At 40.2% G+C, this 14,741-nt stretch overlaps 1 protein-coding gene across 3 annotated transcripts in view; it reads right to left on the bottom strand.

The window, feature by feature from the left end:
* LOC146389375 (uncharacterized) overlaps positions 1 to 9,177 on the bottom strand; it is a 28,950-nt gene extending 19,773 nt beyond the window's left edge. Inside the window, exons 1-3 of one of the 3 annotated variants that reach the window (XM_084911096.1) lie at positions 9,088 to 9,177; positions 7,926 to 7,972; positions 1,942 to 2,009 (exon numbers count right to left, since the gene is read on the bottom strand). In XM_084911096.1, the coding sequence (XP_084767222.1) occupies positions 1,942 to 1,952 (11 nt within the window). In that variant the 5' untranslated portion in view covers positions 1,953 to 2,009; positions 7,926 to 7,972; positions 9,088 to 9,177. The remainder of the gene's footprint in view (positions 1 to 1,941; positions 2,010 to 7,925; positions 7,973 to 9,087) is intronic. The other 2 variants (XM_084911086.1, XM_084911105.1) reach the window with 2 other exon arrangements.
* Positions 9,178 to 14,741: the final 5,564 nt, after the last annotated feature.

The following is a 14,741-nucleotide window of genomic DNA, read 5'->3' as shown; positions in this document are numbered from 1 at the left end:
AATCATATCTATATATGTTCATACTTGGTGGTTCCAAAAGTCCTATCTCCTATTCATAACCACCTTGCCTGGAAAAGTCATTAGTGGAACTGATAAGGAGAGAATGGAAAGAGTGTTGAAACTACAATGTGCAGAAGATGGACTACAAAACATGTATCTTACTTCACCACACTGTTGTTTTATGGTTATATAAATGAGAACAGACTGTGTTATGTCATTAAAAAGGCTGGAATTTTAAAGAAGGAACATTTAGGGCCAGAGTTACTAATGTCTGCAGCAGCAGAAAGCCTTGTTTTGACATTAAAAAATTGGTGGATTTACAAAAGAGGTACAAAGTTAGTTTTGTAACTGTTGTGAACAGAGTAGGAGTATTTTTGCAGCTTGCCTTTTCGCACGTGAATTTGTAAGATATTCAACTTCAGGAGAAGAATATTTAAATGAGTCACACAAATGTGAATTTACAAAATCTGTGGAAAACAGTTAACTGCAAATTGCATAAGATCTAATGCTGCAAAAAATCCCACCTTCTGTGTGCTGCGATTGTAATAGTTTCTACTAAGAAAGGGTTTTTTTGGAGGGAAAGATGTTTTTTAGAACGAGTGTTCAATTGGGACTTTGCATGGATGCTCAAAACTGTTATTGCAGCACCAAAACCTTGGCTCTGTCCTAAAAACTCTTCACAGTCATCGCACTGAGGGTTTAGAGGCAAACTCCGCTAATTGCTCCTAGGTATTACTGTTTTCATGAAACAGAGCAGAAATGAATTTAAGTGAGCTTCTTTTTCTCATCAGTGCGCACACAGTGAGCAACTTGTGCCATTTAAAATAAATGCACACACAGATTCACATGCTACAGTAACATAATAATTGGAACATCTTGTGATCTTATAGTAAATAATGTTTTGTGTTCTTCTGCACGTTGTATAGATAAGCTGGTCCACACAAATTTCAGTATCTAATACATTAGCTCTCCTCTGGATAAATCTTAGTCGTAATTCTCCGAACTATACAGTGCTCTGTGATTTCTATCAGAAGAGTTATTTAGACAATAATTCTGATGGCAAAAGAACCAAACGGGACAGGCAAAAAAAAAAAAAAAAGAAGAGTTATTTATTATATCAAAAGCATATTGAGTCTCCATTAGCCTCCTCTCATTTATCAGAATTGCCTCTGTTTTCACAGTAAAACACTCATGTGAAACCTGAGATCACCCTGGAATATTTTGGTTAGCAGCATTCTCCCTCAGGCTCCCTCCTCAGGGTTTTTGAGCCACCAATTCACATTCTCACATTCTCTCAACAGAATGCTGTTTTTACTAAGTTGATCTGGCTGCCTCTTTGTACATAAATTACCTGTTACTTGTTAATTAGTAGGTCATGACATCACAATCATCACAATAATGTGGCTCACAAAAAAAGTACAAAAAAATAGTAAACTGGGATTTTAATTTTTATAAAATCTTTTAAATTTTTCAAATTAATTCTCTCCTCTTTGATAACATCTTAATGAATGGGAGTGCCAGTCAGCTGGTTCAGGTGCAGCAGGAAGGGAAGCTTTAAAAGAGAAACTCAGAGTTTGTTGAAGAAAATCTGCCAAGAAGGAGGTTAGGTCTGTGTCAGCTACCATGGTAACAGAGTTTAAGTTGATTCTCTTTGTGGAAAAGAAAACCAGTGTTTCCCTGATGTCAGAGCTGTTAGCTAAATTAGTTTCCTGGAAGAGGGCCCTGCTAAACTACCACTAATAAGAGGCACAGTGGCTCTACTGCTAAAGACTGCAAAAACCCAAGTGTCGTATATGTTGATGAATTTATAGATGCACTTTGACTGTTAGTTTACACATAAATACTAAATGAATGAAGTACTCTCAGAGTCTTTATGTTTAGCATGAAAACAACAAGATTTTGCATACTGTGTAAGTGGTTCATTGTGTTTATATCACTTACACTGCTGCCATTATGATCGGGGTGGTAAATGGATCTGCACACGGTGCTGTTAGACCAGGTCTCCCTTCCTAGATTAAAAACATGGAAAAAGAAGAATGAAAAATGCTCAAAGAACAATTTATTTGTTAATAATTTACTCAGACACTAGTTTACTCTGCCAGTTTCTAGCTGCGCTACATCAAGTGAACAGTAGCAGTAGCAGAAAAAGCTGTTTGGCATTGGCAGAGAAGATTTAGTAAGTTTTTCATGGGTGCAACCAAGTCAACTCTGCTCCTAAACCCACAAATGCATTTCACTACTAATGTGGCTCAATTTATGGGGAAATAAAGGAGTAAATACATTTCGAAAAGCACTTTTCGCATGAAATTCTGTTCAGATGTCAGTAACGTGCAAGGGATACATAACTGAAGCTATACCGGATGTCACAGTTGTTGAGGAACTAGGATACACTGAGAAGTCGGCTACTGGAAAAAGAAGGCATGAATGGAAAAGGGATGAGAATAAGGAGTTTTTGCAAGTAACCCCAGCAGAAGGGGTTACATGAAGAGGATGTGGGACCAATGGAGCCTTCAGTAGCCAACATTTGGACTAATGGTGAAAATAGTAGCTCAGTGTTCCAGCATCCGAAAGAAGTGATTGCTATCACAACTGGAGAATAATAAGGTACAATACAAATGCTACGCAAGGTGGTGCCATGATGACAAGTCAGGGGGAAGATATTATCACCCCCACCCTTGGGTACCAAGTCCCACAGACAACTGGTGTGTTGAAGGCACTGAGTGCAAGAGCAGCTAGCCTGAGAGAAAGTATCAGGGCTAAGCTGGACACCTAGACCCTCTTTTGCCAATTATCAAGACTATGTGAAGTACCCTCTGAAGGTCTACTAGAAGATCTGAATTACAGACAATCCGTACTATGACCATCACCATAAACAGCCAGCTGATCAACACACTACACTGCTTTGCTATAAGATGAACAGCCACAAGGAGCACTATACTCCATGGAGAAGGAGACTAGAGGCCAAGATACAGGCAGCATAGAGGGAAGTTGACACAGATTTTCCTGTGTACTATCCCAGCCACTTGGTTATGGCATTCCATGTATGCCCTGCCTGCTAGCATCTTGCACCCTGCTATTATGTGCTGGATTGTCTCCGGGGCATCTTTACACACCCTGCACCTGGGGTCTTGCCTGGTGTAGTAGACTGCAGTCTTGATGGATCTTGTACTTAGAGTTTGTTCCTGTGCTGTCATGATTAGTGCCTATGAGCTGTATTTCATTCCACCTTTGTCCAGCCACTGGTAGGATTTCTGGATGTCAGCAACTTCCTCTATTTGCCAGTAGTACATACTGTGTAGGACCCTCTTCTTCCATGATGGTTCCTCCTCTTGCTACTCTTTCTTAGACTTCTGAAAGCAGCTGCTCTCCAAAGAACCATCCATTCTATACTCTCAGTAGCAGGTGAACAATATAGTAACAGGTCAACAGCAAGGCTGGACACAGAGCAATACTAGAAGAGCATATGTGAGGAGGACAGACCCACAACGGCAACACTCAGTGGCTAGTGGATCTAAGAGCAGACCACAGTAACCTCCCTGAAACGGGATCAGTAACCGTCACAGTGGCAGGCATCCAACAACGGGTCTCCATTATGAAGAGTTTGACAGCACCAGGCCTCGACATGATTCACGCCTACTTGCTAAAGAAGCTCACAGCAACACATGATGTATCTGGCAGCATCATAGTGGCTAAGATGAACAGGCATATGGCTCAATACATGACCAGGGCACAGAAAAGAATTGTCAGGAATACCAGAGGAGTGAAACACTAGCTACTGGTCGCCCAAGACTGCAAGACCAGACTGATCAACGTGTGCACTGCCTGGATTGACTATAAGAATCCTATGACTCAATGCCCCACATTTGGATCCTGGAATGCCTTGAACTATACCAGATCAACAAGACCCTAAAAGCCTTCATCGGGAACTCAGTGGAGATGTGGCGTCCAAAACTAGAGGCCAAATTCAAGCCCACAGCACAGGTAACCATCAAGTTTGAGGTCTACCAAGGAGATGCTCTGTCCCCACTGCTGTTCTGCATAGAACCTCCTCAGTGAGATCATTGAGAAGACACAGATACTGAAGATGTAATGGAGCAATCATCATCTACCTCCTCTACATGACATCAAGCTGTATGGCAAGAGTGAACACCACCACATTCTACAGCAAGGACATCAGAATGTCATTCGGGGTCAGGGTGAGGGAAGTCCTGAGGAGTTAGCTGAATGGGAAGAAAAAGATCCGGGCTATCAAAACCTACACCCTGCAGGTGATCAGATAGCCTTCTAGAATAATAAGCTGGCCAAAGGAGGAGATGGAAGCCACTCACATCAAGACAAGGAATCTCCTGACCATGCATGGCAAATTTTACACAAAATCCAGCACACTGAGGTTGTACGCTTAGGAAGGAAGGAGGCCAGGGAATAGCCTGTCAGTACCGCAGTCCAGGATGAGACAACAAACATCCATAAATAAATCAGAGAAATGGCCACAACCAGCCAAATGCTCAGTGAATACCAGAAGTACAAGAAAGAGAGGCAAGAGGAGGATCTCCAACCTTCCTTTCATATCAAAAATCCTTGAAAGAGTAGTTGTCAAACAGCTAACAGATCATCTGCAGAAAAATGGTTTATTTGAAGAGTTTCAGTCAGGTTTCAGAGCTCATCACAGCACAGAAACAGCTTTAGTGAAGGTTACAAATGATCTTCTTATGGCCTCTGACAGTGGACTCATCTCTGTGCTTGTCCTGCTAGACCTCAGTGCAGCGTTCGATACTGTTGACCATAATATCCTATTAGAGCGATTAGAACATGCTGTAGGTATTACAGGTACTGCACTGCAGTGGTTTGTATCATATCTATCTAATAGACTCCAATTTGTGCATGTAAATGGAGAGTCCTCTTCACACACTGAGGTTAATGATGTAGTTCCACAGGGTTCAGTGCTAGGACCAATTCTGTTTACATTATACATGCTTCCCTTAGGCAGCATCATTAGAAGACATAGCATACATTTACACTGCTATGCAGATGACACCCAGCTCTATCTGTCCATGAAGCCAGATAACACACACCAATGAGTTAAACTGCAGGAATGTCTTAAAGACATAAAGACCTGGATGGCCGCTAACTTTCTGCTTCTTAATTCAGATAAAACTGAGGTTATTGTACTCGGCCCTGAAAATCTTAGAAATATGGTATCTAACCAGATTCATACTCTGGATGGCATTACCTTGGCCTCCAGTAACGCTGTGAGGAACCTTGGAGTCATTTTTGACCAGGACATGTCCTTCAACGCACATATTAAACAAATATGTAAGACTGCTTTCTTCCATTTGCGCAACATCTCTAAAATTAGAAATATCCTGTCTTAAAGTGACGCTGAAAAACTAGTTCATGCATTTATTACTTCCAGGCTGGACGACTGTAATTCATTATTATCAGGATGTCCAAAAAACTCACTGAAAAGCCTTCAGCTAATCCAAAATGCTGCAGCAAGAGTCCTGACAGGGACTAGAAAGAGAGAGCATATTTCTCCTGTTTTGGCTTCCCTTCATTGGCTTCCTGTTAAGTCCAGAATTGAATTCAAAATCCTGCTCCTCACATACAAAGTCTTAAATAATCAGGCCCATCTTATCTTAATGACCTTGTAGTACCATATCACCCTATTAGAGCACTTCGCTCTCGCTCTGCAGGCCTACTTGTTGTTCCTAGAGTATTTAAAAGTAGAATGGGAGGCAGAGCCTTCAGTTTTCAGGCCCCTCTTCTGTGGAACCAGCTTCCAGTTTGGATTCGGGAGACAGACACTATCTCTACTTTTAAGATTAGGCTTAAAACTTTCCTTTTTGCTAAAGCATATAGTTAGGGCTGGACCAGGTGACCCTGAATCCTCCCTTAGTTATGCTGCAATAGACGTAGGCTGCCGGGGGATTCCCATGATGCATTGAGTTTTTCCTTTCCAGTCACCTTTCTCACTCACTATGTATTAATAGACCTCTCTGCATTGAATCATATCTGTTATTAACCTCTGTCTCTCTTCCACAGCATGTCTTTTATCCTGTCTTCCTTCTCTCACCCCAACCGGTCGCAGCAGATGGCCGCCCCTCCCTGAGCCTGGTTCTGCCGGAGGTTTCTTCCTGTTAAAAGGGAGTTTTTCCTTCCCACTGTCGCCAAAGTGCTTGCTCATAGGGGGTCATATGATTGTTGGGTTTTTCTCTGTATCTATGAAGCGCCTTGAGGCGACTTTTGTTGTGATTTGGCGCTATATAAATAAAATTGAATTGAATTGAATTGAATTGAACCTACATGGAAGGACAAGCCTTTGCACAGTATGTACCACGGAAGATAGTCAGCCTTCTGGATGTCATCCAGAAGTCCTACCAGTGTCTGGACAAAGCCACTGGTAGGACAGCACAGAGTCACTAATTATGCCAGCACAGTGACAAGCTCTAAGTACAAGATCCATAGAGGCTGGCGACTACCACACCAGGCAAGAACCCAGGTGCAGGCTGTGTAAAGATGTTCCTGAGACAGCATTGTCCACCCTAGCTGGTCTTATTTGCTAGGGTTAGAAAAAGTTGCATTTCCTTTAAAAATGCAGTGTGAATGCCGTGTAGTGGAAACTGCTGAAACAAGGGGAAGAAGCTGAACTGTCTGCCGAAAGAGGGGAAAAGGCCTAAAAGATGTGTAGAAGCTGAACAGTTCACTGAATACGGCTTTATTTGAAAGGGTACACTGAAAAGTGGGGAAGACGTGCAGGAACAACCATGAGTAGGATTCGAAGCAGTGCCCCCTGGTCTCAGGGCGGTTGCTCATCACAGTGAGCCTAAAGAGAGATATGATGAGACAAAAAAACGTGAAGTGTGCAGAAGAATGTGAAGTTTGTGCTGAAAAGAGGTGAGGAAGCTGAACATTCTGCTGAAAAGAGGTGAAGTTGAACTGTCTGGTGAAAACAGGTGAAGAAGCTAAACTTTCCGCTAAAAAGAGTCGAAGAAGCTGAACCTTCTGCTGAAAAGAGGTGAAGAAACTGAAGTTTGTGCTGAAAAGAGGTGAAGAAGCTTAACTTTCTTTAGTTATTGTGTGTGCCTTACGGCATTCACTAACCTAAACATGCACTTATAAGGGGAGTTAAACACACATAAGGAGCACAGGGAATGTGAAAAAAACTAGAGACTTGGAACATGGGAAGACAAACAGGCGACCTGACAATGAACAAAGGAAAACTCACTGAATAAATACACAGAGGGTTGATGAGGGAAGTGCAAACACAAGAAAAGGAACATGTAAACAGAAAAGGGAGACAAGACACAAGGACACATACCCACACACAGAAGGCGCGAGGAACACAGAGGACAAGGATGTAAAGAGAACCCAGAAGAGAGAACCTAAACTTGGATGACAAGGAAACTCTGAAACATAGCAAGAATAACTCAGGACTGACTAGTGGAACTTAAATCATCATAATGACACAAAAACACTCTGGAAAAAACACAAAATCAAAAGCTGGGTCTAAGACCCAGAAACATGACAAAAAACATTAATTTCTCATGCAAACTCAAAGTCTGGTTTGCAATTTTATGTCAAAAGGTAGCTACACAGAAGGATGGGCTCTGAAGGTCACATGATGGGAGAATATCGGCACCAGCAGATCTTTTTCAGCTTCGTATCAAGCAAGCACATGGCCCTGCACATGTCAGTAAACTGCTAACTCAGAGAAATATTGAAGGACTGTGGTGACACCCACACATGGGCAGCATGTCGGAGAGCTATATAACTGCATTTCGTGTCTCACCTCCAATAAGCGCAAACCAAAAAAAGTCTACAAGTGTCCCATGGGCAAATTCCTAGTCCCAGACACCTCATTCAAAGACATTACCATTAACTTCACTGACATGGGAGTTGAAGACAGAATAAAGGTATACGGATACCTACTGGTAATGGTGGACAGATTCACCAAATGGGTCAAATCAAATTCCTGCAAGAGAGAGGACACAAAGACTGTGATATAATGGCTGAGGAATGACCTTATAACCAGATACGGAGTACCAAGAATCATCAGTTCTGAAAATGGGTCACCAGAATTGTCAGGTTAATTTTGTGAGTGAAGATGAGCAAACCCAAAATATAAGTTTTCAAAAATGTATTAAATGGTTGAAATTTCAAATTGACACAGTGCTATGGATCTCTCTCTGTCCAACTGTCCAGAGAGACAAAGGGTTCAAATTTCCAATAAATAAAACTTTTATCATAACATGCACAAACAGAATATGATTCTGACAAGTTGGGGAGGAACTAGACTTTAGACTTTCCTTTCCCTATTTGGCATTTCCCTACCTGCACACATCAGAACCTATGGCCTGTCCAGTAATTTTCCACTAGTTTTGAATTGCATGGGTGTGGCATTTTCTTCCAACACTCTAGTGTATATTACACTGCAAAAGATAAATGTGTAATCAAATATAAATCATAAATGAGGTATTCAAAGTTAAAAATAATTCAGGTAAATTCCCAACAATGTTTATATATTTTAAGCCATAAAAACCCTCCCCACGCTCTTAGAAGCATTTCCATATTTTTAACCACACTTTTGAGACACATCCTTATGTATTAAGCGAAAGGTTATCTTCCTAGTCCATTGCCTCCACCAAGTGGTGCAGGGCATTTTGAATATGAAACACCTTAAATCCGGAAATAATGCCTTGATCCATATGCGATGTGGTGTTCAAAAGTAAGGCGATATTTATACTGTTATACATTTTTTTTGGCTATCAAATGCTATTTTTACTGCAAAAATCATTAAAATCTAAAAAAAAATTAAAATGCCTATAGGCCTGATAATGAAATTCCTGCAATATAAAAGTACAAATAAAGTAGCGAGTCAGTGAAATGAGGGAATACTGTACATGAATTTCTAACCTCAGAATCCATACTAAACAAAGCCAATTGCTGTCCTTTTGGTATATTTTCCTGTTCACACCAATTTAGTGAATAATTAGGAGAATAAACAAAATCAGACTCCATTTTCAGTGAGAGATTTTTTTTCTCTCTTTAATTTGAATCTCCTGATCCCAGAATTTAAAGTGATCTTACCTGTGTTGTGTTGTGTTAATTTCAAGACGTTCTGTGATATTCAGGAAGCAGAAAGAACAAAGAGGACCCAGAGCTCTGCAGTTTTATATCCGCCAGAGGCGGGAATTTAAAGTCACATGATTTCTGAGAAACCATGGTACTTTCCAGAGTAACTTTACAGTTTTGGTTTCTGTTTAAGTTTCAGTTTTGTCTTTAAGGTTCAAAATATTTTTTTCAATATCAATATAAATAATTTAGCCTCATTTTATTAATTCTCTGATAATGTCTGGTGTCAGTTGTCAAATTGTGAACAACTCAGATAATCCATCCACAATACGAGGTTAGTTATCAATATACTGTTGCATGGGCTGGGCTGTAGTTGCATCATAAGGGTTTAAAAACTGAGCTTTAAAATGATTAGCGGTAATAAAAACCGAGAGAAGCCAACAAATATCACTGACTGTTTTTAGGGGCTTGTTAGAACAAAATACAAAGCATTAAAACATGTTAAAAGCACAACAGCCTCATTAAATGTAGAGTAGTTTGGGCCCGGAAGCAGGATTCATCACGTCATCACTTAAAGACCGGATTGTGGGCTGTTATAGACCACCCTTGGCTAGTAGTGAGGCTTTAAATTCACTTTGTGAAAAACTATCTACCTGTGCTAAATTGTGCTAGCCGGAGATTTCAACTGGGACTGGTTGTCTTCTGCCTCAGACAGTTGTAAAACTTTGTGTGATTCATATAATGTCACACAACTAATTTACAGCACAACTCGTCTAAATCTTAAATGCCTAGAAAATTCATCACTTATTGTTTTTTTGTTTTTTTTAACTAACATGCCATATAAATATTCTCACACTGGGGTTTTCGCAAATGATATCAGTGTGGTAGCTGCAGTAAGACAATTGAAGCTCCCAAAATCAAGGCCATAAATAGTTTTAAACGATATATTAAGCATTTCTTTGAGCAAGCTTTCTTTCGTGATTTATGGGACTATAACTGGAATAGAATCTACCTGATAACTCATGTTGAGCTAGCATGGAATTATTTTTATGACACTTTTATCAAAATTATAAAAAAAACATGTCGCTACGTGCAAATTTAGAGTAAAATGCAAAAGCATCCCTTGGTTTTTCCTCAGCTGTCCAATCTACTCAAAAAAAGTGTTGCTGCCTGGGCTCAGGCCAGAAAAACTCAATCTGAAGCGAATTTGCTGTTTTTCAAACAGCTCAGAAATAGTTCAAATTCCTTAATTAAAAAGGCTAAATCAGAATTCTATCTTTCAAAAACTACCACACATCTGAACAATCCTAAAAATTTTGGAAAATAATGAAGTCTTCTTATAACTACAAATGAGATGCCAGCCTTTGTTGTAAAAGACTGCTACACTTTATCAGAAAAATGTGACATTCTAAACAGCTTAATTAAAATTTTGTTTTTTCAGCGTCTTTATTTGAATCTTTATATCCAGATTTAAAACAGCTTAATCAACAGGAAGCTCACTCTGCAACCAACCGAACTGAAGCTGTGGTTCAGTTTTTCTCCTCTAAATGTTCTTGAGGTCCACAGGGATTTCAAAAACATTGGCAAGTCCAAACATAGGGTTACATAAACTTGGCCCTGCTAAGATGCACCTGGGAGTCTCTCTGTCCGTCTTTGCTGCTAGAAGGTGGTGAACCACCCAACTCTAACAAATATAGTAAACAAACTTTGCATGCCTGAGAGTGCACCTGGGACACTTTTTGCCCGTCACCATTGCCCAAAGTTGTGAAAAAATCCTTCCTTAAAAGATATAGTAGCATACTCCTGTCAGCAAACCCGACAAAGTTGTCAGGATCATTAAATGTTTCTCTCTGTAGTATGTTTGATATCTGTAGTTCTGCAGTCTTTTGCACTCTGGCCATAAAACTATCAAAGAGACACAATTAAAAATGATGGATGCTGGGAAAAGCACTTGGAAAGTTATGGAGTAGTGCCAGAAAGTTATGTAACACAAGTGTCGAAGATTAAAAGAGGAACAAACACATTACAACGATAATTGTGGGTAATGTTGACATTTGTAGAGTTGAGAAAATATTTATTAGTTTAAAGTTAATACGGATGAAGTAAAAAACAAGGAATGGAAAAATACCCAACAGAGGGAGGAGGGGTCACTGATCCTATATAAAGAGAAGACTTGATATGCTATCACTTCCAACATAAATGAAGACAGAAACTAAACAGCAGTGACGTTTGTAGCGTTACTGAAGTTGCGCTAGTTGCTATATAATGATGTGCTACGTGATCACTTGCGACACAGCTATGTTAGCATAACATAAACACAGTGAAGCTGGAGGATGAACGCCAACTTTTTTCCACTCGATAAAAGTTAACGTAAAGGTTCCCGATGATTAGAGACAAATGTAATCGCATGGCAGGATGCTGTAAACAGACCAAACTTCAGTCAGGAGAACAACTGAGATAACGGCTGTGAGAGAATTCAACATTATTGAATCAATAATACGGAAGTGGAGGAAGCAAGAGGAATGAGTTGAGTAAAGTTTGACTTAACTGACTGTTTTGTTTCATTTAATGCAGCTTTATAATCCGGTGTGAAAGAAATTGTTTTTTGATCAGGTAAGGATTGCCCACAATCATCTTAGAAAATGCTGCTGTTTTTTTCCTGTCTGTCATTTTGTGTGTCTGTGCTGTTTGTGCTTAAAGTCCCTCCACCTCGGGGTTCGCTCTGCTTCGCTTTCTGCTATGTAATTGTCATGCTATACTCTAAATGTATTTTCATGGTGTTCATATGATTCTGTGTATTAAACTCTGTTCCAAGAATTCTATTCTTTTCCAGAGGATCTTTTTGAGTGGTTTGATTTTAATTGGATCTGAAAAGCTGGACCTCCACGTCATTGGTGTAATAAGGTTATCATATTGGCCTCAAAATTTGCGACCACAATCGCTGTGGAATATTTTCATACCAGTAAACACAACTGCATTCAGATAAGCAGAAGGAATATGGGTGGTGTGTAAAGATGGCATCTGAGTCAAACAGAACATTTTAAGAATGGTTCAATTACTTTCGTGTAATTGTCTTTTGTACTATATATTAACATTTTTATTCACTCAACCCAAAAGCTTCAAAGACTTATAGACCTGCTGATTTCTGTCACTGCTCTTGTGTTGGTGTATCAAAGGTGCACTGAAGGTGTTACGGATTCAAATATTGGGGATGGATACAAGAGGAAAAACCACAATAACAACACTGGTCCGGCCGGGTTGAGTCAAACGATGATTTTAATGATCACACGCGTGGGAGATGGACACCGTACGCAGACAGCATCAGATCTCAAAATGGTGGCGCATTGATCAAACTCTTATAGCCTCTAGTGGCCCCCACCTGATCATAAAAGCCTAAACATTCACATCCTTTCTCTCACACAGTGCCTAAGCTACGACCTTGGCTCCCTGTTTATCTGCTCCTGCTGAGATGGGGCAGAAAACTCCAGTATGTTCTGTTCTCTTCTAATCAGACAAATAAGGCGATGACTTTCTGCAAACAGTATTTCTCATAACTCAGCAGTATAATGCATCATAAAACAATATCATTCATTCACAATAAATCAGCAGTCTAATGTAATGCAAATCAGTTTAACAAATGCAATAGTTATCACCTTCTTCTAATTCAGGAGAATAATGCAAACTAAAACTACATAATAATCACAATCTTTAATTAAGGGTCTAACATGGCATAAAATAATATTATAATCTGACACTCCCCCTTTTGTGCTCTTTAGAATAAAGAGCACACCTACACCCTGTAGTCCAATGCGGCCGGGTTCATTTCTTCTTACCCCTGAGGCCCTTTGTCCCCCTGTTGGGCGAACCATATGTGAGATGACCTCTGTGTTTGCACAGTCCAGATGCAAGAAAAACTATTATTACAACAATAGCAGGTACAGATGACACTCCCATCACTCCCCAGTTCTCCCACAGCTTTATTTTGGTGCTACCTTATACCCTTCAGACGTACTCAGACTAGAACCTCTGTCTGAGGAGCTTTTAGCCTTTATTTTATTGCTGCAGCCACCAGTGTCTTCCAGTCGGGTGATCCTCTGCTCTTCTTTCTTCAACCTCAGGGGTTAGACAACTCTTCAGTCGTTGCACAGATCAGGGGATTATTCTGCCCCGATGTCAAACGACGATCTGTGTATCCTCGGGTCCTGTGTATCCTGTGTATCCTCCAGAAAAAGGAACAGGAACGTGTCCCCCTTTTGACCAAGAGCCTCTCGAACCTCGTTGGTCTGGTGTTCCTGGATTTCCGCCAACCCCTTCATGGTTATTGCTGTGTTTATGGGATCCATCCTTTGAGGTGACTAATCAGAGCCCAAACGCCATGACACTTGAACCCAGTTGGTGTCTCGGCAGTCACCGTGTCTGTCTCTGCTGCGAAGGATCCTCGTATATCTGTGACCTCGTCTGGTGTCTGTTCCTTTCTCTGTAAGAGACAGAAAACCAAAACACCTCTCTGCCTAGCTCTAATAATCTAATGTTGTTATCTACTGACCTTCTGGTGATTCAGAATTGGTTTAGAATATTCAGAATGTCCCAGGGACTTATTCTAATCATATCCTATGTGTGTGTAAGCGTGTTCGCATTTAGCCCTCTGCACTCAAAGTCAATACCTGCAATATATCAGTCCGGACATCACGCCGAACGAAGCTTATGACTTTCAAAAGACCAAGTGCCAACTCATTATAAGCACATTTGCAAGGTGTGTACGAAAATTATTAAAACCACTCATTTTAACAAAAGACATCAAAAACAAATTAGCCATTTTTAATTCTAACATCTGCCCCCCGTTTTCACAAAAATCATGTGTTTCCTTCTGCCTGCCGTCCCACGGTTTCCTCTCCAGTGTGGTACTCAGCTTCTCATGAACACAGGATTTTATCTTCTAAACGCTATTCAGTTCATTTTAATGATTAACGCTTAAACATGGAAATAATGATTTATGCTTCTCACTGATTCTCTAAAAAAGTCTGGAAACCTTTTGGGTCACTATTAGCTTAAGCTTTACCATACCTAAGTTATTAAAACACAAATGAAGTCATAAAAATGTTCATATAACCCTTGTTTGATGTTAAAACTCAACTTCCCCCCTTTTTTGACACATTCCCATGTGTCAAATCAACGGAGCTAGAAAATGAAAGAAAAGGTTAGTGACCTTATATCTTAGAAAGTATGAGACCTTCTCCTATCCAGTGTCGTTGCTCCAGTCCTGTCATCCTGTGTTAGGGAATGAAATCAATTTAATTGTCATGTTAGATCTGTTCAACTCCTGGCTCCGCCCAGAGCCTGCGTCCGCAGACTTGCCAAGAAACAAAACCTGTATTAATATGAAATTCACTTGAATATGAACCTGTTGACTACTTTTGACACAGCAAAGGAACATCCTCTCCTTCCCGAGGACAGGCACTGACTCCCGCTTATCTCCTGGAGCCAACTGTCCCTTATGGAGACACAACATTGCAGCTACAAGGATTTCCAGATTGTTAAGGTGATCGGTGTGCTCCAAATCAAGTATGTAATATTAAACGAATGTTGTTTAATCAACTGCCACTACTTAAAACTTTGCAAAAGATATAACTGAATAAAAGATCACAAAGAAAAGCATGATATCAGTGTTA

The sequence above is a fragment of the Perissodus microlepis genome, chromosome 3, assembly GCF_051167445.1.
Source record: "Perissodus microlepis isolate ML-2025 ecotype Zambia chromosome 3, ASM5116744v1, whole genome shotgun sequence".
Lineage (NCBI taxonomy): Eukaryota > Metazoa > Chordata > Actinopteri > Cichliformes > Cichlidae > Perissodus > Perissodus microlepis.
Note: the sequence above shows the minus strand (reverse complement) of the source record. Positions and strands in the feature narration are given on the sequence as shown.